We start from the raw sequence: 24,194 nt of genomic DNA, 5'->3' as shown, positions 1-24,194 counted from the left end.
AGGTAGGGAGGGGATAAGTCAGTCCAGGGAAGACGGACAGATCAAGGAGGTGGGATGAGGTTAGTAGGTAGGAAATGGAGGTGCGGCTTGGGGTGGGAGGAAGGGATGGGTGAGAGGAAGAACCGGTTAGGGAGGCAGAGACAGGTTGGACTGGTTTTGGGATGCAGTGGGTGGGGGGGGGGGGGGGGGGGGGGAGAGCTGGGCTGGTTGTGTGGTGCAGTGGGGGGAGGGGACGAACTGGGCTGGTTTTGGGATGCAGTGGGGGAAGGGGAGATTTTGAAGCTGGTCAAGTCCACATTGATACCATTGGGCTGCAGGGTTCCCAAGCGGAATATGAGTTGCTGTTCCTGCAACCTTCGGGTGGCATCATTGTGGCACTGCAGGAGGCCCAGGATGGACATGTCATCTAAACAATGGGAAGGGGAGTTGAAATGGTTCGCGACTGGGAGGTGCAGTTGTTTGTTGTGAACCGAGCGGAGGTGTTCTGTAAAGTGGTCCCCAAGCCTCCACTTGGATTCCCCAATGTAGAGGAAGCCACATTGGGTACAATGGATACAGTATACCACATTGGCAGATGTGTAGGTGAACATCTGCTTAATATGGAAAGTCATCTTGGGGCCTGAGATAAGGGTGAGGGAGGAGGTGTGGGGGCAAGTGTAGCACTTCCTGCGGTTGCAGGGGAAGGTGCCGGGTGTGGTGGGGTTGGAGGGCAGTGTGGAGCGAACAAGGGAGTCACGGAGAGAGTGGTCTCTCCAGAAAGCAGACAAGGGTGGGGATGGAAAAATGTCTTGGGTGGTGGGGTCGGATCGTAGATGGCGGAAGTGTCGGAGTGTGATGCATTGTAAGACAGGTCTCCCAGGCACATAAATGTCTTTTAGACTGTGCTCCAAAAAGACAACAATAATGTTTATTCTGCATTTCTTAAATTTCCACACCATATGCTTTTCCCCGCCAAAAGAATAATAGAATTCTTGGAATACGATTCCATGTATCTTTTAATAGGTTACAATAGATACGTTCATTGAACTTCTCTTCCCCTGTGCAAAGTAAACTTGTCCATGGCCTGAACATCGAACCACAAACACAACATAGGGACCAGGGTAGATCATTTTGCTCCTCAAGGCCGTTATGCCATTTAATGAGATTATGTTGGATCCATGACCTAACTCCATATACTACCTTCTCCCATATCCCTTAATAATTTTGATTCTGTTTAACAAAAGTAAGAAAATTTTGCATCTATTGTCATTTTCAGGGAAGAATTCCAAATCTCACCACCGTGTGTATAGATGTTTCCTACCATCATTTAATTCTCTAAAATTTTAGACTACGCGTGCTATACTAAAAGGAAATTGCTTTCACCTGTGTATTCCTTTTATTATCCCAAAAAGATAATGAAACCCCTTCAGTTTAAATTCCAGTGAATATCATTACAGTTTGTGTAATCTCTGCCTATAATATTATTCCCTGGGATCTAGGTATCATCATGCAAAATTTACACTGCAATCCGGGCCCTCAGCCCCCTCCCCCCCGAAATCAAATATCCTTTCCAAAGTCTGGTGCATAACTGAAAATAAAACATCCAGATTTATTCTGACAATCTGAGGTACAATCCTTCATAGCTCCCACTGAATTGTACTACTTACAAGGTTGTACTTTAAATTCAGCATGATTCTATGCATATAATATGTTAACCAGAGAATTACCTTCATAGCATTACTGAACCACTCCGACAATAGTTGTAGAGAACTGTCTGTTCTGTGCTTAATGTTGTTCACCTCCTGAAGTTTACTATCTCTCCACTCAAAAAACTGTTCAAACACTTCATTTGAGTTGTGCTCCCCCTCGTAAGGGCCATAAGCAGCATCTAGTGAAGAAGCTAAAGCCTAAAGAAACATATACATAAATTATAACATTATAATTTTGAACATACGGTTTTATTTTGATTTACAAGGGAGTTCAGCGCACATGAATTTTCTGACCGTAACCATCTGAAAATGAGATTTTCATTAACATCAAAACAGACTGAGAATGAACTCAAACTGAAGTTTAGACTCTTGGGTAATCTGAACTTTCAACAATCATGTCAAATGGCAGATATTAGATCAGCTTTGCTTTTATACATGCTACTCAATTTTCAAGTCAATTAACATATATAAAACTAACTCTCAACTGTTCTAAAAGCCAAGTTGATATTGTGTACAAGTTCACATATTTAGAGCAAATTTTGAGGAATAATAATGAAAACATTTAATTAAAATATGCAATATCTACTCATTTCACTCAAACATTTAATGTTTCTTTTGCAGAGTGTAATGACTATCCAGTCTACAGTGTATGTTGTTTCATGTTATACATCTTAATGGCAATTTTACAGTTCCTAAAATTGGTGATAACAGGGGGGCAACGTTTGCTTTAATAGGAATCATAATAAACATACTACTGGGAATCTGTACAGAGTTGAACAGGATAATTCATGTTAAGATACAAAAAGATCTTGTTTGTACAATTGAAACTGTATATTGAAGACACTTGAGAGGCCTGTACCAGATTGCTTTTATTTGTTGGAGCTGTTTTCCCCCAAAATGGTCTTCATATATGTGGAAACCAGGAATAATTTGGCTTCTCTCTTCTGGCTTTATTTCTGTACCACCGTGTTCTTTCTTTTGCCCTCGTCCCTAATTCCAGGGCAATGCAAGTGGGATTTCATCTCAATTCCTTTTGTTTCATACGATTACCATTGGTGGCCACTGAGTATCATCCTGCATCAGAGGAGGAATGTGCTGATGACACGATCTGCTACATTGGCAGCCTTCACAGGCATGGTAGCAACTGTCTTCCAGATCAGTCGAAGTTGATGGCATAGGAAGGTTAACATCCTATAGGCTCCAGGCCAGGGCACACTCCCTCCGTGTGAGAGACCTTCCGTGGTTAAAGTGCTGGGATTTTGAACAGGGATCTAGTTAAACCCCATCACTCCTTAGAGTTCTGGGGAATTAGGTCTGCCAACTGTGCTTGGAGGCATTCCTGGAGATTTGCTCACGTGATGTGCTGGCAAAACAGCTGACATCACAAGTTATCACATGAAAACAAGAAATGTTATTAGATATTCCTTGGAAAGACTGGCTCCCATGCAGATGAAAACATCTATGTGTTGTTGTGTGAGAAATTCCAAGGGTCAAACAGATCGCATGTAAACAGGTGAAGCAGAGGAGAGAGAAAAGGGAAAATAATTCCCTCATTCCTCCTAAGCTCCCAGTCTACATCCCTGTTGGCTCTCACAACTCCCATTCCAGACCACATCTCCCCGCATCAGCCCTTCTCACTGGATTTCTCAGCTGCAATCCCTGTAAACCTCACAGCCACCCAACAACCTGTATTCTGGTTTCACAATACCAAGCAGACAGCTCAAGTTCTCCTAGTAAGAGAAATTAAAAGAGGGAACTTTGTTTCTGGGCCTAGTTCCTGTAACATAGATGTTTTCAGCCAGCATCTCCCCAAACCCTCTATTTCTAGGTTCTGGGATAAAGCTGTGCAACTCTATCCACAACCCGAGATCTTACTGAGATGGGGACCTCTTTGATGATGTTTGCTGAATAAGGGGTCTGCTCTCACCTGCCATTAACCTACACGCCCCATCTTTTAACTGCAAAATTAGTACCTGGAGAAATCTTTCTTCATTATTTGAGGGTTTCTGTTCTTTTGAGCAGTGATTGGTGACTATTATAATGTAATTCATTTGGGACTGGCAGTATTTGTTTTGTGCAGATTTTGCTCTAAATGAGAAATAATGGCCAGTTTTCTCATAACTGGCAATGCATAAAAATTGGCAGGTGCATTTTTGCATTCTCGGTCCATAATTATCTTCATAATTTCATCACCCCCTCAAAATCGGACGTCTACATGTAGCTGAAATTAACGAGATACTGTGCTACTGCATCATCTGTCAAACAAACTTCCCGACTGCAATTATCACCCCTTCTCCCTCAACCTGCAAGCAAAACAACATAAATCTTGCTTCTGTAGCAAAACCCTATTAGAACAGATTTTATCTGAAAGTTAGCTGTCTTTTCCCTCAGAGCTGAGTCATCATCCGCTTCTTTGAAGAACGAAAGGACAGATACTACAATGGTACTGCAAATTGGAGCTGAATAAAAAAATGAAATTGGAGTTCAGCCCATAGTCCCTGGATATTGAACTTTCACTCCGTGGAACCAGCAAATTCCCATTGGGAAGATGGAGAAATTCGATCAGCGCATCTCGAGGCAATCTAAACTTGTAATAGTTTAACAGTAACGCTGGGGCAAGTTGGGGTTATCTTATTCCATTTATACATAGGGTAAACAGTGTGGGAAGAGTCTGAGTAAATGAGAGCACAATGGGTCACTTACTGCAAAATGAAAGCACTACAGCTATTTTGTTTAAAATTACATAGAATCAATGCAAGCTTGCATCAGATCTACTGCACATGTTTTCCCATCAAATGTTAATAAACCAAGTAAGAGGAATGACTGTTGCAGTAATTACCACTTTCAGGAACTGTTAAATTAGCTTCTCAGCAGCTACTGAATTGGCAAACTGGTACTCATTATTAGAGTCATACGAGTAGAATCAGCTGAAAAAAATTCTAACCTTTAGAACATGCACACGATCCTTTATGGGCAAATTTTCTACTTCAGAGATGAACTCCTCTGCTGCAGCATAGAGAGAGCTGCGCACTTCATTACGCTTGTCAATTAGGATGTGCACATCATCCTGAGAAATAAGTCAAAATATGTTCCAAATAATACATACATAATGCATACAACTGTATTAACTACGTGCTCATTAGCAGATTTAGTAATAGACCAAATGCAGTCAAATTAATTTGGGAAAAAAAAACGAAGTAAGTAGAAGGCAAAATATTTCTAAAGATTTCATAGAAAAGGTTATATGTGTTTCAATTTTTACATTCATAAACTGTCTCTGGAATGCCGTTCCTGAAACTGTTTTGCAGGCTGGTAAATGAATTTATTCAATGCCAAGTTAGATTTTTCATTGACAAGAAATTGAAGGGCTCTAGGGGGCAGACAGGAATGTGGAGTTGAGACCACATTCACGAAGATTTGATACTGATCCGAATGACTTATTCCTAAAGCAAATGCTACGTTCCTTAAATATCTACCTCAAGAATTTGTTTGCTTCTTGCTTCCGAGCCCAAAAAAAGCTGAAAAATAATTTATTTACAAAAAAACATACACTAATTAAAGTGGCTGATCAGGACCTTAAAATGTTTGCTTGTGAAAAATCACGAAAATTTGAATTAGAGTTGGGATGATAGATAAAATGGAAGAGAAAGCAAATCTTAATTTCACTAGTTGCAACTAAGGTTGACCACGTGAAGGAAACATTTGGATTTACCAACACGGCTTGCATTTACAGTTTCCGAACAAAACCTTTTACGAAGGTATTGGGAATGGAGAAATGCAAATATTGTACCAGAAAGCCCATTTATTACCCTATCGCAGGCAATGTGTATGGTTAAATAAATGAATTTATGGATTACAAATCAGTTATTAATAACAGAGGATGGGATTACATGGTAGATATGATATTTTGCCTTTTAGCCACTCTAAAAGGGGTGTGCTGAAAAATTAAAATACTCATTCATTAAAATGGACAGTAGATGGTAATGATGCATCCACTGATCTGTCAGTTAGTTCTGAATTTTATTCAAAAGGGTCCAGAAGTTGGAAAGCAACCAATGACGAGTCCCTGCTTCAAAAAAAATTACTTTTTAAAAAAACTCCTGTATGGAAGAGGAATAAGATGTCACTGATCACTGAATCTAGGGTTAAATTGGCCAAAGGAAGGTGGGGTTGCATGTTCAGCATGCCCTTTGAAACAAGAAAGGCTTGTTAGACCTAGATTAGATTATTTCTTACAGCTGATCTACTAAAACCACAAATGAGTTTTAGGTATTGGAAAGTAGATGGAGTTAAACAAGTACTGGATGCGATGAAATACAGCAGTACCACTGGGATCACACAGCATTTGAGGTATAGATACATGTCCAGTTACTTATTTCTGTAGATGCAAACAACCACAATTATTACAGCAAAACTGTTTCTCTTCCTGACATGGAATTTATAGAGTCAGCCAAATATTTGCAGCAGTTGTCATACAAATTTATACCCAGATCTAAAAATAAAAGATATGGTTGCTCCCACGTTCAGTAGAACTGCCTATTTGCAGGCTAGCACATCAAGAATCTGCAATATAAACCTATTTGGAATATCACACAGAACTGGTCAGTGATGTTATTTGAGCTACAAATGCACAACAGTGCATACATTCAATGCAGTAGTTCAGCTCGTATATTTTTATCCGGAAAAGCCGAACCTTGGCCTTAACATCGATTTCTCTAAAACATTCAAAATTTGTTTCACTGAAAGTAGATATTCTCAGAATCAGAACCACACTGATAAATGAGGACTGCCTATACAATTAACTGAACCAAAGAGACTGAGTTCAGAATATGCAAAATGTGACAGGATATAGAACTGACTGACTCAGTATAACATCAATTGCACAGGCTTCTCATTTTGGATTAAAGACTGGTTTGGACATGAATCAAGAGTCTAGCACTAGGGATGGGAGGCAGAGACATGGAGGTGATTAAAGGGACAATGTCTCTAGTTGGATGCAATACTGGACTTGTGTTACCTGATATAATGCTGCACGTATTTATTCAGAGCATGTAAACTATTTTGGTGTTGGATAACAAAGCTCCTAAAACCAACAACAGCTGTCTCTCTCTCTTCCCTCCTTTGCCATGGTTGGTTCAGAGTCTGTTCCAGTCCACTGCTCCTTGTGGTTGCTGGGACTGAAGAGCTGCCTGCTCTTGGATGTGGGATCCTGGCTCATAAATGCACAGAAGCCCTGATAACATTCGTTTAACTGTGCGATCACCAAAGGTCATTCTTCAGGAAATGACTGCAGCAGGAATGTAGCTGTTAACCAGCAAGTGGACGGCACTACATCATGGTCATTAAAATTCAGTTCCATTTCTCAAAGGCTATCAAAATTATCATTCATCTGCTTCAAGAACATCTACAAAGCTATCTAAAGTTTAAAGAAATGCAAGGCTATTTGTTTAACCAGCAATCTCACACAAACGATAATGAGACCAAGTTTTTCCTTTATTCACTGATGGGATGGGGGCGCCTCTGACAAGGCTAGCCTTTACTGCCCAACCCTAATTGTCCAGAGGACAGCCAAGAATCAACCACATTGCTGTTGGTCTGGAGAACTGACTGCTTTCCCCACCTAAAATTGCATCTCATCAAACCAGCGCACCATTAATAAAGGTCCAAATGACAAGTGACTGCCATTTTCCAGCTTGGTTCTTTCACACTGAATAGCAGTTTTATTTTGCACACAAGTATTATAGTCTTATAACCAACTAACTCAGAATATGTTGGCATGTAGAAGGCCATGTGTTATTAAACTATGTACACATGCGCCAAACATGCTCCATATGCAAGTAAGTTAGTTACCACAACGAGCTAGCCCAGAAAATCTATCCAACTCACCACTGAGTTACATGCTTGAAGTGTTTCCTGAGCACTGTTGTATTCATTCCAAGTGTCTTCTAAATTCTTCATTGAGCGCAGCATGCAAAGACATCCGTCAGTGATTACTTTCACTGCTTCAGAAAGATCATCTCCAAAATGATTCTCTTTGAACTCACATCTGAAAAAGGTGCCACAAAATAGTGCTAAAGTTGAATTTTCAGGACCAACCTGAATAGTGTGTAAAGTTTTGTTTAAATAAAACAAAAAAGAATTTATTTAATTTTCATATTGATAAAAATTCGATTAAAAAGCTAATGCATGCGTTCAGTGCAACAGGTAGTTCCTGAAAACTTGTAAGCTTTTTAAACTTTGAAAAAAAGTTATAAAATTTTCTTATGACTTTTCCATTTTGTCCACTACCATCTAATACCTTTTACTCAAAAATACTCAGTACAAACTTTAACAGTGGTGACCAAGGATCAACTACTCGACCTTCAATTTGGCTCAACTAGGTTGAGAGGTTTTCCAATAACTTAAAAAGGAACTTCATATTAATACAGAGTCTTTAGCTGAGTAAAGTATCCCAAGGTACTTCAGAGAAAGATTATCAAACAGAATTTGAGCTGCACAAGAAGAAATTAGGTCAGGTGACCTTAGAGGTCTATAAAATCATGAAGGGTGTGGACAGGCTAAATAGCCAAGGTCTTTTTCCCCAGGGTAGATGAGTCAAAGTTGGAGGGGATAGGTTTACAGAGAGAAGAAAGATTTAAAAGGGTTCTCAAACGCAACTTTTTCCATAAAGAGGGTGATGCATGTACGGAATGTGCAGCCAGAGGAAGTGGCGGAGGCTGGTATAATTACAAGATTTAAAAGGTCATCTGGATGAGTACATGCATATGAAGGGCTGAAAGAGACATGGGCCAAATACTGGCAAATGGGACTAGGTTTATTTAGGATATATGTTTGGCACAGATGCGTTGAACTGATGGGTCTGTTTCTGTGCTGTACAACTCTGACTCTATCAACAAAGTCTAAACAAGTGCCTGAAAGGAGAAAAGGTAGAGGGATCAGAGGAGGAATTCCAGATTTTAGGGCTAAGGCAGCTTAAGGAACAGTCAATACCAGTGTAAATAATTAAAATTAGAGACATGCAAAAAGGCCAGAATTAGAGTGCAGAGATCTGTGTTATAGAGCTGGAGAGATTAGAGATAAGGAAATTATGGTGGATTTCAAAACAAGGACAAAAATTCTAAACATTTTTAAAAACCAGAAAGGGCATGATTTCTATTTTTACTGATGTTGAAAAGTTTGGATAATGTAATCAAGACATTATATTTAACTTGAACTGAATTTGCATCTGCTAAGTAAAAAACAAGCGGGATATGAGAAGCTAGAGCAAGCGTAGTGGTAGCAAAATCTCTGAATTAAATTTAAATAGTTAGAAACCTATCAAACACAAGTGTATTTAAAAAATGTAAAAGGTATTTTACTGAAGAGAAGAAAAAGCTTTTACAGCAAATTTTTATCTAAGTTTTAAAAATCATCTTGATATCACATATACGTATGCACATGCTGAGCCTTTAAGTGAAAGATGGTGAGTAGTCGGAATTTATCACAGTAACATTGGTGTCAGCAAAATTGAAGGGGACAAAGAAACAGCGAATCAATGAAAAGTGAGCTACATTAAAGACAAGGGAGGCCATGTCCTAGCTATTGAGTGTTGTCCATCCTGCTCTCAGATGGTACAGTTAAGAGCTGCTATGGTATCAGAGGTTTAGTCAAAACAAGTAGTTGAAATTTGCAGCCTACAATGCTGCTGATGCTTAGTTCCATTCAAGTTAGAATCATAAAATGGATAAAGCATAAAAAAAAATGACCATTTGGTCCACTGAGCCTATAGTGGCCCTTTGAAATATCAGTTTGGTTAGTCTCTCACATGGCCTTTCAGCATACCCCCGCAACTTTATCATTATCCAGCACTTATCCATTTTCCTTTGGAAAGCTACAGCTGACTCAGTTTTTACTATTCTTTCAGGAAGTCCATTCCCATTACTCTCAAATCATAGCTCTTCGAATTCAGCACACACCCAACTAAATTTTGCCAGCAGCGTATCATCTGTAATAAGTCAGTCAGAATTACAAAACAGGGGGTACCAACTTCGAAATCCCCAATGATTTTCATTTTGTTTTCCTAATTAGATATCAGCTTTGCTTCAATGATGCAGTCTTGTTCCCAAAATATAACATAGTGGGTTCAAGCCCCACACCAAAGAACTTAGCTCCAAATCAAGGCCAACAATACTAGAATGATGGAAGTGGTGTCTCAGATGAACTCCAAGCTCCATGTACCCTTCAGAAAGAATGTAAAAGGCCTTTTGGTCCTCCTCAAAGAACAAGTGAAATGTCCTGATCAATTACTGTTCAACTACATTACAGAGGTACAATATCTGGTCATTTATTTCATTGCTGTTTACAAGTCCTTGCTATTCACGATTTGCCTCTCTCATGATCGAGGTGTAGTGGTAGTATCACTGGACTAGTAATCCAGAGGCCCAGGCTAATGCCATGGGTAGACAAAGAGGGGGCTCGAAGAACACAGCAAGCCAGGCAGCATCTGGAGTAAAGGAGAAATCAGCATTTCAGTTATTACCCTTCTTCAGGACCAAATGTGGGAGTAGAGGGAACTGCAGGGACAAGAAATAAGTGCTGGCTTGCCGGCAACATCCACAGCCCACAAATGAATAATAAAAACTTAGATGGGCAAAAAAAAAAGCGCCCGTATCCCATGAAAGCATAATGAAAAAAATTTTCCTACATGACCAATGCATCACCTCTTCACAACATGCTTCATGTCCTGAGACGCTCTATATGCAAATACTATTGGATTCAAACTGAAAAGCATTCAGATTATGTATCTTAAAATCATTTGACAAACCATTCAATGTGTGCAATGAAGGGGGATTGATAACAATGACTTGAGTTAGCATGTTGGGGTCATTTACAACTCAGAGACGTAACACCAATGAGTATGATGCATTTTGGTTAAAAACAGCTGGAAGCATACTCTGAATGAAAGGCAACTCAGTGGCATGAAAGCACAAAGAGATTAAAGAAAAGCAGTTCATAGCTTGTTAAAGAATGCAACTCAGATCGAGGAGGTATTTCAAGATGATCAGACTTTTGGGTTTCATCACAGGAGGTAAATAAATATCAGGAGGCAATAAGTATTGTGCCAAGCTTTGGGTTTCACACTATGTGACAAATATTAAGTTTTAATAGAAGCTACAGCAAAGATTGTAATTATATATCGTCTTACAATAAAAAGGCAAATTTGAAAGGATTACAAGGTGTAAAGCTGGATGAACACAGGTGGCCAAGCAGCAGAGGAGCAGGAAGTTTCGGGCCTAGGCCCCTCTGATGTTATCTCAGATACTCCAGCATCTGCAGTTCCTACTGCCTCTGAAGAGATTTGAAAGAAGTTTGTTTAAAGGAATCAAAACAGTACAAATTGTGAGGAAAAATAAGAATTGAAAATTATGAAATATGCAAAAAGGCAATTAGAAGCAGCCATTGAGGAGTCAAGAATGAAGGTCCAGTGAGACAAAATTATCTGAACATTTATTGCTAGAGAAACACCTATAGACAGAGAGCAACAGAATTCACCTCCAAGACTAATGGTTGAATCAAAATCCATGTCAATGTCTAATATTAGACTGGATAAGCAAATAAAAAGGTTAAAAAAAAATCTTGAATCACAGTGGTAACATGCTTAACTGCTTGCTAACATCAAAGTTAACACCACTAATGGCTGGTTGGACCAACTAGCCTGTTTCAGTTTTGCAACTTGGGTGTCTTTCTGGTATTTAAGTGATACTTGTAAAACAAACAAACAAACAACCTGTTACATTACTATTGGGATTAGCAAAGCTCTATGGAAGGCACTGGAAGGAAGAGGACCACAGAACAAAAGGAAAACTTCTGTTTTGTCCTCCATGGTTCAGGGCATCATCAAGTACTTGATCTTAACGTAAATAACATTGTGCAATCAAATTTCTGGCTTTCCCAGTGCAGTGCCCAGAAAACCTCAACAATATGGAAAATAGCTCCGATGGCAGACTGATTTGCATTCCTGAACTCTTTCCCAATCAAGTCATGTATAACAGGTCTCGCAAATCATAACATAGCTTTTTCGCTGGGGCTTATGATTAATCTTAAATGACAAAAAAAATTAACTTAATTCTTTATCTCCAATTCCAAACTGGATACTCCATAAATTCTAATTATGTCTGCAGTAAATTTTGCTTGCAAATGTCCACATTAAAATTTTAATTAACTGTTCAATCATGAATGTTTGACATTGCCAATTGAATATACAATAAGATGGTCTTAACATAGTCATGATTAAAATTACATCAAAACTTCAGATGCTACAAAGTCTTACCTAACCCATCTGAGCTTTTCAACTTTGTTTGTCAAACTTTTGAGTTTTGTTTCAACAGCACGTTTTAGTTTATCTGCTAATTTCAATTCTGCTGCCTGATGTTGTTTTAATTTTTCTTCCATTTTCTAGAGGAAAAAAAAACAGGCAACGATAGTTTCAATGTTCTACTAATGTTCTACAGCAATAATACACTTGATACTTTTTAATATTAAACAAATATTCATTTTGTAACATTCTGCATTGCCAAGCCATACCCGAACTGTTGTCAACAGCCTGGCAATGGTCGTAACTCAGTTATCATTTGATATGTAACAGAGGTCTCCATCAGCTCCCAAAGAAAAGTACATGATGCCAGTTCAACACCTGCAACAGCAACATAGCTGGGACTTCAGAGTAAACAAGTGTCATCCTTAGAATTATTTCTTTAAATCGGGACTCAGAAATATAGAGTAGGAAACCAATTCTGAAAACTGAAATGCTCTGGCTTGCAAGTTTTTTGTCCATTCATAAAAATTCTGGAATTTATAAGCAGTGGTGCATTTGGTGCATGAAACAGAGAGCCTGGTCAATTCGTTTTGCTCACATCTTCCGACAGCAGTAATTACACCTAGTTTTGTGAGGCACAAGTATCTGCAGCTAATTGGATAGCCAAGATAAACAATAGTATCACTAGAAATACCCTACATGACCACTTGAACAGAATGGTTCTGTCAAGGATGTTCAAAACTAGTAGAAATCTATGGGCAGAATCATGGAGAGTTAATGGGGTCTACCATTCAATAACCATGGCTAATCATCCGACTTGTTCCTGCTTTCTCCCAACACACTTCAATTCCTTTAACTATACGCAACTCCTTCATGTTTGGTCTCAAACCCTTTCTGCGGCAGAGAATTCCACAGGCTCAGGACTCTCTGGGTAAAGAAATTGCTTCTCATCTCAGTCCTAAATGGCCTATTTCATATTCCTATCCCTAGCATGTGACCCCTAGTTCTGCACTCACCAGTCATCACTCCTTGTGCTTAGTCCTGTTAGATTTTCATAGGTTTCTGAGATCCCCCATCATTCTTCTAAACTTAGTGAATATAGGAATAATGAATCCACTCTGTCTTCATACTATCTGTCCTGCTATCCCAGGAATCAGTCTCGTAAAGCTCTGTTGCAGTCCCTCCTCAGTTAAGGAGGCCTAAACTGCACACAATTCTCCAAGCGTAGCCTCACAAAAGCCCCGTGCAATTCCAACATCCCTGCTCCTATACTCGAACCCTCTCACAATGAAGGCCAACACACCACTTGTCCTCCTCATCATCAGCTGCACTTGAATGCCTGCTTTCAGTGGCTGTCGTATAAGCACACACAGGTCTCACTGCATCATCCTTGTCCCGATCTTCTGGCATTCAGATAAAAAAACGTGCCTTCCCATTTTTGCTACCAAAGTGCATAATGTCACATTTATTCACATTATACTTTGTCAGACATTTGCCCAGACATTCAATCTGTCCAAATCACACTGAAACATCACTGCATCCTCCTCAAAGTTTACCCTCTGGCCCAACTTGGTAATATCTGCAAAACTGGATGTATTACACTTTGTTCCCTCATCTAAATCATTAATACATGAAGAGCTGGGGTCCAAGCACTGGCCTCTGAGAGAGTCGACTAGTCAATGGCTGCCACTTGAAAAGGACTCGTTTATTCCTACTCTTTGCTTCCTGTCTGCCAACCAGTTCTCTACCCATGTCAGTACATGGCCCTCAATCCCATGCATTTTAATTTTGCACAGTCATATGTCAGGGGCACTAGTTAGAGAACAGGCAAGAACCCAACATTACTTTTCGGGAGATTTGCCATTTGGGCCAGGGAGAGGCCTTCTCCCGGGATCGTGGATCTCAGGGGTTGGAAGTCCTAGCCTCCAAGAGTTGCTGATAATCAGAGGGTAGTAGCTGTATTATACAGAAGCCCGACAGGCGAGACGATAATTGCTGGCAGTATGCCACACACCCACAGCCCAGCAGTGTCTCTAGATCCCAGGTCAAAGGTGTGTGAGGGACAGACAGATGTCCTTGGGTGGGGTCCACCAAAACAGACAGTGCATCAGCAATCAGTATGGCCCCAGGAGGAGGAAGAAGGATCTGAACAGAAATCCCTATGCATCAAAAATCTTCAGGCAGCACTGCTAGATCTATTGAAGCCAGAAGCAGCATCTACAGCAGTTACGCTTCACCAGCGGTGGGGTTGCTTAAATATGCCACCATCTCCAAATCTCAGAGGAAAAGAAACAGGGTGAAATGGTCTGTGGTCTTTTCAAGGTAGCAAGTTACCCGAGGATGCTGGGGGCCACCAATGCCGTGCATGTTGCTCTGCAAGTGCCACATCTTAAAAAGGGGGAGATTTCAGCAAAGGGTAACTGGTTGGTATACAAACATATACCACGTCATTCTTGGCAGCAGCCATACTGCTATGATTCTGCATCAGTTGTTTGTTTCTGCCATTTTTGAGTGACCAAGAAAGTGGCTACTTTGAGATGAGGATCACAATTATCACACACAGGCCATGACTCCTTTTCCACCCAAACACAATGTGTCTAACAGGACTCTGCAGCCAGGAACATCTTGAAGAAAGCCAGAGCTGCTCTAAAACTATGGTTTCTCAGCCTCAACCACAGGTGGAACCCTGCAACACTTGCTGGACTTTGTCCAGAGGGTCTGCTGCATTGCTGTACTCAGCACAAACTTGTTTTCAGAAGAATTCAGCGCTTACTATCAGGCCTTTAGCTTCAAGTAGAGCAAGAGGTGGCAGCATCGGGACATTATCACTCTAAATCAACTTTCCTGACCAGAAGTTAACCTGACCCTGGATCTTCTGAAAAGCACCCTAAGACCAGCAATGAGCCCACCTGCCTGCACAGAACAGCATAACGTCCACATGTGCAAAATCCTGATATAAAAGACACTATCGAAGAAACATTCCCTAATAACTTTATCTAACAGGACTTCCAACACCAACACAAAAAAAACTTAACAACTCACCAGTGCCCATCAAGAAGGTGCCCAAGTCCTGCCACTCTTGCAGTGTTACATCAGTGGCTGGTGCAAGACTGATGGAAAGCAGTTGACTTTTAATAGAAGAAGGGGAAGCAATGGCCTCGTGGTATTAAGCATGAGACTGTTATCCAGAGACACATGTAATGTTCTGGAGACCCAGGTTCAAATCCCACAGTCCAATGATGATCATGAATGAACTGATTGATTGATTGATTGTCAGGAAAATCCATTCAGTTTACCAACAGCATTTCGGGAACAAAACTGCTGTGTTTACCTGGTCTAGCCTACCTTTGAGTCTAGAGCCATACTGACCCTTAACCAGGCTCTGGGCAATTAGGGATGGGCACTAAATGCTGGTATGGACAGTGATGCCAAGCTCCCATGATGGTAGATTTAAAAAATGACAAATGGACTTGCAGCACATCGAGGAACAAAGCTGATCAAGGACCCATCTTCAGAATCCATCATCACAGTGCAATCAGCCACAATTTGGAATGACTGGTTGGGACGACAGCCCCAGGGGCAACATGAGTGGTGGGAACAACAATGTTTTCATTCTAAGGAGGGCAGCAGGCTCCTGAACCACAAAACAAGTGCCATTTCCAGGGACAGAGCCCTAACAATAGGAGTAGTCTATTGCTGGTCTAACGTGAGAAATATTGCCAATTTGAACATTGCTGCCCTCAAAGATGTGGGTAACAGCCTAAACCCATGTAGCACCAAGCACGGATCTCACGATCTCAGCCTGAGCTTTCACTGCAGCTCTCAGAAATTAAGTGGCACCCTTCTGTCTTGTAAGTGACCACCAGGCATTTCAGCACTGCCGAATTCACAAATATTCTTACACAGTCAGCCACCACAAAAAGTGCAGTCTCCAACCTCAGCACAAAGATGTGCTAAGCTGGGACCAGATGCCTCAATGTTCCTGGACAGTGAGTCAGAAATCTGCGGCAATGCAGTCAACATTCCAACGAGTATGACCCTCAACCTTCTCCTGGTGCAGCACCAAAGTTCACATCTAAATTTGTGCAGTGTATCTAGTCAGCAGCCTCAGCAACCAGAGATTTGGCACATGTGCCATTTTTACCCCTTCGTACTAGCTGCAGAACACTTGTGCCCAGTGCCATCACATGCCCATCCTCGGTTTCCTCACATCCTCTCATGTATGAGTTGGTAGTTACAAGGATTGGATCGTATGGTGGTGTTCCATCTTCAAATCTTGGTTCTTGCTCATGTCCCTCCTTGTGAGCCTTCACTTGCTGGCCAGGTAGCAGCTTGAGTGTACGAAAAACTTTGCTTCTACATTTAAGTAATAAAAAGGAGAAAAGTGGAAAGCAAGAGTTTTGTGGTCACACCATCAATGGCTTGTACTTCATACCAGGTTGCTGGATGATGGTGAAGTGAAGTTTGAGGTGTCCATAAGATAGTAACATACTGTCATCACTGGCGTTCTCAGCTACACCATACACTGAAACCTTATTCAACACAATCTCATCAATTTGCCAAACCATGCCTCCAAACTCTGCAGGCCTCTGTCGATTCTCTGTTGCTCCCTCACTAAGTACCACAACCCCCAACACAAAAAAAGGGAAGACTGTTTTAAGAGTATGTTGAAATATGTTTGTGTGAGGAACACACAATATTTAAATAGCTGGATGAAAGCAAGTGCTGAGATGTGAGGTTCCAGGTGTGCTAAGGAGAGAGAGTGCGCCATTGCAAACAAATGTTACTCATGAACCTCATTAGCCAGGATTGATGATGTGTTACTGATGGTCTGGTGTACAAGTGGTGGTGGGTAGTCTAGCTGGCAGATGGTGGCACTGGAATAGACATTCATTGACTGCGACCACACAAAGTCATTGGCCCTGTGCTGCATTAAGGTCAAAATCTCTGAATTAATCTCACGATTGCTTCCTCTCAATCTCCTCTTAAACATCTGCCTTGGGTGCCTTTTAGTCTCCTGCAGAAAAATCAGGTCTCCCCCACCCACCTTCTGGACAGAAATGCCTGATCAATTTGTGCATCAAGCCTGGACTGGAACACATTTGATTTCCACAACCCAACGTGCTGTTAAGTGCACACTTAATTATTGAATACTTAAAATCCATAATATTTGACATTCAAATATTCAAAACTCAAACCCAACTGGTTCTAGTAAATCACAACCACGTACATTTACTCCCTTTCCAACACTGAAGTCTCTCTGCCTTCCTTTTCAAATCTAATTCTCTATCATAAATAAAAATCTTTTCAAAGACACCTAAGTATTAATAATGGGTGTGTTCCACAGATTTTATTCTATATTCAAGCATTAACAGTCTTTTCCTTGTCCTCAAAAATGAGTTCGGTCAGCTCACATTTGCTTTTAAAAATCACGAAGTAACAGTTATTGCTGAGTGAAAATGCTAGTATCATAGAACATAGAACATAGAACAATACAGCACAGAACAGGCCCTTCAGCCCACAATGTTGTGCCGACCATTGATCCTCATGTATGCACCCTCAAATTTCTGTGACCATATACATGTCCAGCAGTCTCTTAAATGACCCCAATGACCTTGCTTCCACAACTGCTGCTGGCAACACATTCCATGCTCTCACAACTCTCTGCGTAAAGAACCTGCCTCTGACATCCCCTCTATACTTTCCACCAACCAGCTTAAAACTATGACCCCTCATGCTAGCCATTTCTGCCCTGGGAAATAGTCTCTGGCTATCAACTCTATCTATGCCTCTCATTATCTTGTATACCTCAATTAGGTCCCCTCTCCTCCTCCTTTTCTCCAATGAAAAGAGACCGAGCTCAGTCAACCTCTCTTCATAAGATAAGCCCTCCAGTCCAGGCAGCATCCTGGTAAACCTCCTCTGAACCCTCTCCAAAGCATCCACATCTTTCCTATAATAGGGCGACCAGAACTGGACGCAGTATTCCAAGTGCGGTCTAACCAAAGTTTTATAGAGTTGCAACAAGATCTCACGACTCTTAAACTCAATCCCCCTGTTAATGAAAGCCAAAACACCATATGCTTTCTTAACAACCCTGTCCACTTGGGTGGCCATTTTAAGGGATCTATGTATCTGCACACCAAGATCCCTCTGTTCCTCCACGCTGCCAAGAATCCTATCCTTAATCCTGTACTCAGCTTTCAAATTCGACCTTCCAAAATGCATCACCTCGCATTTATCCAGGTTGAACTCCATCTGCCACCTCTCAGCCCATCGCTGCATCCTGTCAATGTCCCGCTGCAGCCTACAACAGCCCTCTACACTGTCAACGACACCTCCGACCTTTGTGTCGTCTGCAAACTTGCTGACCCATCCTTCAATCCCCTCGTCCAAGTCATTAATAAAAATTACAAACAGTAGAGGCCCAAGGACAGAGCCCTGTGGAACTCCACTCACCACTGACTTCCAGGCAGAATATTTTCCTTCTACTACCACTCGCTGTCTTCTGTTAGCCAGCCAATTCTGTATCCAAGCAGCTAAGTTCCCCTGTATCCCATTCCTCCTGACCTTCTGAATGAGCCTACCATGGGGAACCTTATCAAATGCCTTACTGAAGTCCATATACACCACATCCACAGCTCAACCCTCATCAACTTTTCTAGTCACATCGTCAAAAAACTCGATAAGGTTTGTAAGGCATGACCTACCCCTCACAAAGCCGTGTTGACTGTATTTGATCAAGCCATGCTCTTCCAGATGGTCATAAATCTTATCCCTCAGAATCCTTTCTAACACCTTGCAGACGACAGACGTGAGACTTACCGGTCTATAATTGCTGGGGATTTCCCTATTTCCTTTCTTGAAGAGAGGAATTACATTTGCCTCTCTCCAGTCCTCAGGTACGACTCCAGTGGAGAGCGAGGATGCAAAGATCTTCGCAAGTGGCGAAGCAATTGCATTTCTCGCTTCCCAAAGCAGCCGAGGACAAATCTGATCCGGGCCTGGCGACTTGTCAATCTTAATGTTTGACAAAATTTTCAGCACATCAGCTTCGTCTATCTCTATCCATTCCAGCATGCACACCTGCTCTTCAAAGGTTTCATTCACTACAAAGTTCGTTTCTTTCGTAAAGACAGAAGCAAAAAACTCATTTAGGGCTTCCCCTACCTCCTCAGGCTTCACACACAAGTTCCCTATGCTATCCCTGATCGGCCCTACTCTTTCTTTGACCATTCTCTTATTCCTCACGTAAGTGTAAAATGCCTTTGTGTTTTCCCGGATTCCTTCTGCCAAGCCTTTCTCGTGCCCCCTCCTGGCTCTCCTCAGACCATTTTTGAGCTCCTTCCTTGCCTGCATGTAATCCTCTCTAGCTGAATTTGACCCTAGCTTCCTCCACCTTATGTAAGCTACCTTCTTCCTTTTCACTAGAAGCTCCACCGCTCTCGTCATCCAAGGTTCCCTGATCTCACCCCTTCTTGCCTGTCTCAGAGGGACATATTTACTCATCACTCCCAACAACTGTTCCTTAAACCGTCTCCACATGTCGATAGTTCCCTTACCATGGAACAACTGCTCCCAGTCCATGCTTCCTAACTCATGTCTAATCGCATCATAGTTTCCTCTTCCCCAGTTAAATATCCTCCCATTTTGCCTAATCCTCTCCTTCTCCATAGCTATGTAGAATGTGAGGCAGTTATGGTCACTATCACCAAAATGCTCTCCCACCACAAGATCTGATACCTGCCCTGGCTCGTTTCCGAGCACCAAGTCTAGAATGGCCTCTCCCCTCGTCGGCCTGTCAACGTACTGCGTTAGGAAACCCTCCTGAACACACCTTACAAAAACAGCTCCATTCAAATCTTCTGCTCGAAGGAGTTTCCAATCAATATTAGGAAAGTTAAAGTCACCCATTACAACAACCCTACTGCGTGCACACTTTTCCAAAATCTGTCGACCTATGCTTTCTTCAATCTCCCTGCTGCTATTGGGGGGCCTGTAGTAAACCCCTAACGAGGTGACTACTCCCTTGCTGTTCCTAATTTCCACCCATACTGACTCAGTAGGCAGATCTTCCTCGTCAATGGAAGCTTCTGTAGCTGTGATACCCTCTCTGATTAGTATCCACTTACGTATTGCCGCATCCACATGAAAACTGAGCTCCATATGAATAGAATCTCCTTCACATTTTTTAGAAGTAGCTTCAAAGCAAAAAAAATCTTCGAAAATATTTTTTAAGAAAGATTTTAAAGCAGAAACTTCAAACAGAATTTAAACTTTTAGAGCAAAACGAAGGAAACTCAAAATAAGTGATCACATCTGTTCGACGATACCTTCAATTCCTGTTGCTGCTGCTTAATCTGCCCTTCCAGTAAATTGCAATTTTGGAGATACTTGCTATTTTTGGCTCTCAACTTTTCATTTTGATCTTCTAGCAACTTTTGATCATGCTGCACCTTCACCATATTGAGCTTCTGTCCAGTACGACATGGGCCTGATATTTTTCTGTCCCTTAAAAAAGGAGATTCGAAACGGTGACTGAAAATGGCTTTTAATTTCTTTGCACTATCCATTTATTCATTATAATGTGAAACAACCAACTTTGATGTAACTAGTTTAAACACAGTACAAAAACAGCATATTTTGCAACAGAGTTACCAAAATCATAGTTTACAAACATTTGACAGAATATTTGATAAATGTGTCTTTTTTTTGGAGCTGTGAATGGCAAATGAAGAATTCAAATCTGTTTGTTTTAATATTTTTGAGAAACTTGTGTGACCTTGACAGGATGCAGACATCTGTCCATTCCAAACAACGGATTATTCCTTAGATCATTTCCCTAAATCAAAACCCTAACCATTTAGAAAAATAAGGGAATCTGGAGTATGGGAATACAACCAATACCTGCAAGTTTCCTCTACATCACACATCATCCAGACTTGGATGTACACCATTATTTCTTCATCACTATTGGTACAGCTACACCATGTGCACTGCAGTGGTTCAAAAAGGCAGCTCACTGCTACGTTTTAAAAGGACAAGTAATGCTGGCCTCGCCCTTGGAAAACCTGGTGGAAATGCCATGTTATATACTTGGAGGTATGAAAGGAAAGATAAATTTAGTTACTCCCACATCTAACAATTACACTGTTCTTTTCAGCAGACCTAAGCCGTCAGACAGCATTTAATTCTTTCTAAGAACAAGTCCACTGGTATAAAAAAAGGCTAAGCAATCATGATTTTCCCAGTTGTAGGTACTAACTTAGCAAAAACAAACAATCACAACAGAATTCTGTAACATAACGATCTTCTATTTAGTAACCTAATTTCAAATCAAATTGGTGACCATGAGAGACGGGAGCAGAACTACAGTCCCTCAAGGTATGTTCCATGATCCAATAAAATCTGGCTAATCTCATTATCACCTTAACAGATCTTTTCTGCTTGGTCCTCATTACCAGAGACTGCTTTACTGATTAAAGCTCTGCTTAATTTATTCTTGAATACAGTTTAATAATCCAGCCTCCACTGTTCTTTGGGGAAGAGAAATCACAAAGTCTAACAATCATTAAAGAAATTCTCAACTCAATTTTAAATAAGAGGGTTCTTATTTTTGAACCGTGCACAATAGTTCTAGGATCTTCCACATATACCCTCATCCTCAGCATTTACCCTCACCCAGCCCCCTCAGAGTAATATTAATAAGAATATTTTTCTAATCCCCAAATGAATAGGTCTTACATGCTCTCACTGTCAAGGTAACTCATTCATCCCAGCAATCAACTCAGTTCACCTTCTCTGAACTGTTTCCAGTGCAATTATACCACCACTTAAGGAGCCAAAATTGTAGCATACTCCAGATGCAGTGTCACTTAAGCTTAGTAACACTTCTCTACTTGTATACTCTATTCCCTTGCAAGAAAAGCCAATATTTCATTTGAGATCTCAATCATCTGTTGCAAAATGTTAGTGTGCAGTTGCAATGTTGTATAAGGGTACTTAAATCCCACTGTACCACAGATTTTATAGTCTCTTTCTCCATTTAAACGATATTGTTTTTCTACTCTCCCAGTCAAAATGTACATGATCACATCTTTTAGATTATGTTCTTCCTTCCCTTTACTCCAAATAAGTGTTCGAAACTCCCACCATTTCTTTGTTTCCTCAAATTAATTCCCCAGTCTCTTCCTCTTAAAGGCAAGAACGCTCACATTAATCTTCCATGTTTTAATATACTTGTAAAAATTTTGTTTCCAGTTATTTTACTCTAATTTTATATTACTGCTTTTATCAGTTTCTGCTGGTTTCTAAACTATGCCCAATCTTCTGACCTTGCATTAAATGATACCATCCTCAGCCTCAGTTAAACCACCAACTGTGCATCCTTCTTGAGGAATATCTCTCTGTTGAGTTATGAAATATCTTACAAGTCTGCTACTACTTCATTATGCCTAGCTTTTTTCCTCCAAATTACATTCCCAGGCTATTTCAGTGAAATCTGTCGTCACACCCTTGAAATTGCATTACTTACGCCGAAGAATCTAGCCTTACAGCAAAATTTCTCACCGATAAACAGAACATGAAATTCTACCATGTGTATACGTGCTGCCCAGAGGGTTCTTTTCAAGGAGGTCATGCACTAATCCTGACTGATTACACATTACCAATTCCAAAACAGCCTGCTCCCTAGTTGGTTCAAATACATATTGTTGCAAGAAATTACGCTGAAAACACTATGAACTCACCTTCCAGACTAACTGTGCCAAAAGAACTTTATCTGATTGACCTTTGTACAAAGTCGCTCACAATTATTGCAATACTTTCTTACAGGCCTCCTTTCTTTGGTACGCATTACCATTCTTACAAGAGAGTTTATAATAAAACCTAGTTAACTAATGCTCCAAAAACAGAACAATACTGAGCTTTTTGTACTTACAATGAACGCACAAGTGTAATTCCACGATCCATTCTTAGATCTCTACAATATTCAACATTGTCTACTCGTCCCTTAGGTTCACTTCCCAGCTGATCGTTTCTCGAATCGAGGGCATTCTTCATTTTCTGGGAACCACTGCCGAGTCCCTGAAACCCCTCAGCATTTCTACCAGTAATCAAGGGGACTGAATTACTTTTCATTCCTTCATTGTTGTGGGCAGAAGCTGTCTTGCACTTTTCAGCAAACCCCTTTTTCAGAACTTCTTGTCCAACATCTAAAGCATCACTTTGTGCATCTACAAGGAAGGCTCCATCCTGAGCTGTGTCTCTGTGATTAACCCGGATTATTTTGTCATTTACCAAACTGGCCAGAAAACTTCTTCCCTGAAGCAAGGAGAAAAGAAATCTGTGTATTAGAGCAATTAAAGTCAATTAACTATCCACTGCTGGAGAGCCGGTAAATAAGGAATTGAATCACTATGCAATGTGTCGCCAGACAGACGGGTAAAAATGGTAACATTCAGAAAACAGTTAACAGAATCTACTATAATTCAGTAGTAAATATCTAGACTTTATATCCTCCTACATGTGTCACCCAACCCTATCCCCACAGCTTTTCTTAATAATGTTGAAGTCAGCTTGTATTTTCTGCAGCTCTGAAAAAGTTGATAGTCTTTTTATCCTTAGATGGAGGTAACCAGCTAGAAACTGATGTCCATTTCAAGCCCACTGACTCCCACAGCTACCTAGAATACACCACCTCCCACCCACCCTCCTGTAAAAATTCTATCCCCCATTCCCAATTCCTCCACCTCCGCCCCCAGGATGAGGCATTCCACACCCGCACATCCCAGATGTCCACGTTCTTCAAGGACCGCAACTTCCCCCCCGCAGTGGTCGAGAACGCCCTTGATTGCGTTTCCCGCAGCACATCCCTCACACCCCGCCCCCGCCACAACCGCCCCAAGAGGATCCCACTCGTTCTCACATACCACCCCACCAACCTTCAGATACAACGCATCATCCTCCGACACTTCCGCCATCTAAAATCCGACCCCACCACAAGACATTTTTCCATCCCCACCCTTGTCTGCCTTCCAGAGAGACCACTCCCTCCGTGACTCCCTTGTCCGCTCCACACTCCCCTCCAAACCCACCACACCCGGCACCTTCCCCTGCAACCGCAGGAAATGCTACACTTGCCCCCACACCTCCTCCCTCACCCCTATCCCAGGCCCCAAGATGACTTTCCATATTAAGCAGATGTTCACCTG

General features: G+C 41.1%; 1 protein-coding gene across 1 annotated transcript in view; it reads right to left on the bottom strand.

The window, feature by feature from the left end:
* Positions 1 to 24,194, bottom strand: part of LOC125466012 (serine/threonine-protein kinase 31-like) — a 90,094-nt gene that overhangs the window by 39,170 nt on the left and 26,730 nt on the right. Inside the window, exons 7-12 of the mRNA XM_059654783.1 lie at positions 22,922 to 23,304; positions 20,316 to 20,493; positions 11,998 to 12,122; positions 7,575 to 7,734; positions 4,633 to 4,755; positions 1,707 to 1,886 (exon numbers count right to left, since the gene is read on the bottom strand). Coding sequence (XP_059510766.1) covers positions 1,707 to 1,886; positions 4,633 to 4,755; positions 7,575 to 7,734; positions 11,998 to 12,122; positions 20,316 to 20,493; positions 22,922 to 23,304 — 1,149 coding nt within the window. The remainder of the gene's footprint in view (positions 1 to 1,706; positions 1,887 to 4,632; positions 4,756 to 7,574; positions 7,735 to 11,997; positions 12,123 to 20,315; positions 20,494 to 22,921; positions 23,305 to 24,194) is intronic.

Source organism: Stegostoma tigrinum, chromosome 2 (genome assembly GCF_030684315.1).
Source record: "Stegostoma tigrinum isolate sSteTig4 chromosome 2, sSteTig4.hap1, whole genome shotgun sequence".
Classification (NCBI taxonomy): Eukaryota; Metazoa; Chordata; class Chondrichthyes; order Orectolobiformes; family Stegostomatidae; genus Stegostoma; species Stegostoma tigrinum.
Note: the sequence above shows the minus strand (reverse complement) of the source record. Positions and strands in the feature narration are given on the sequence as shown.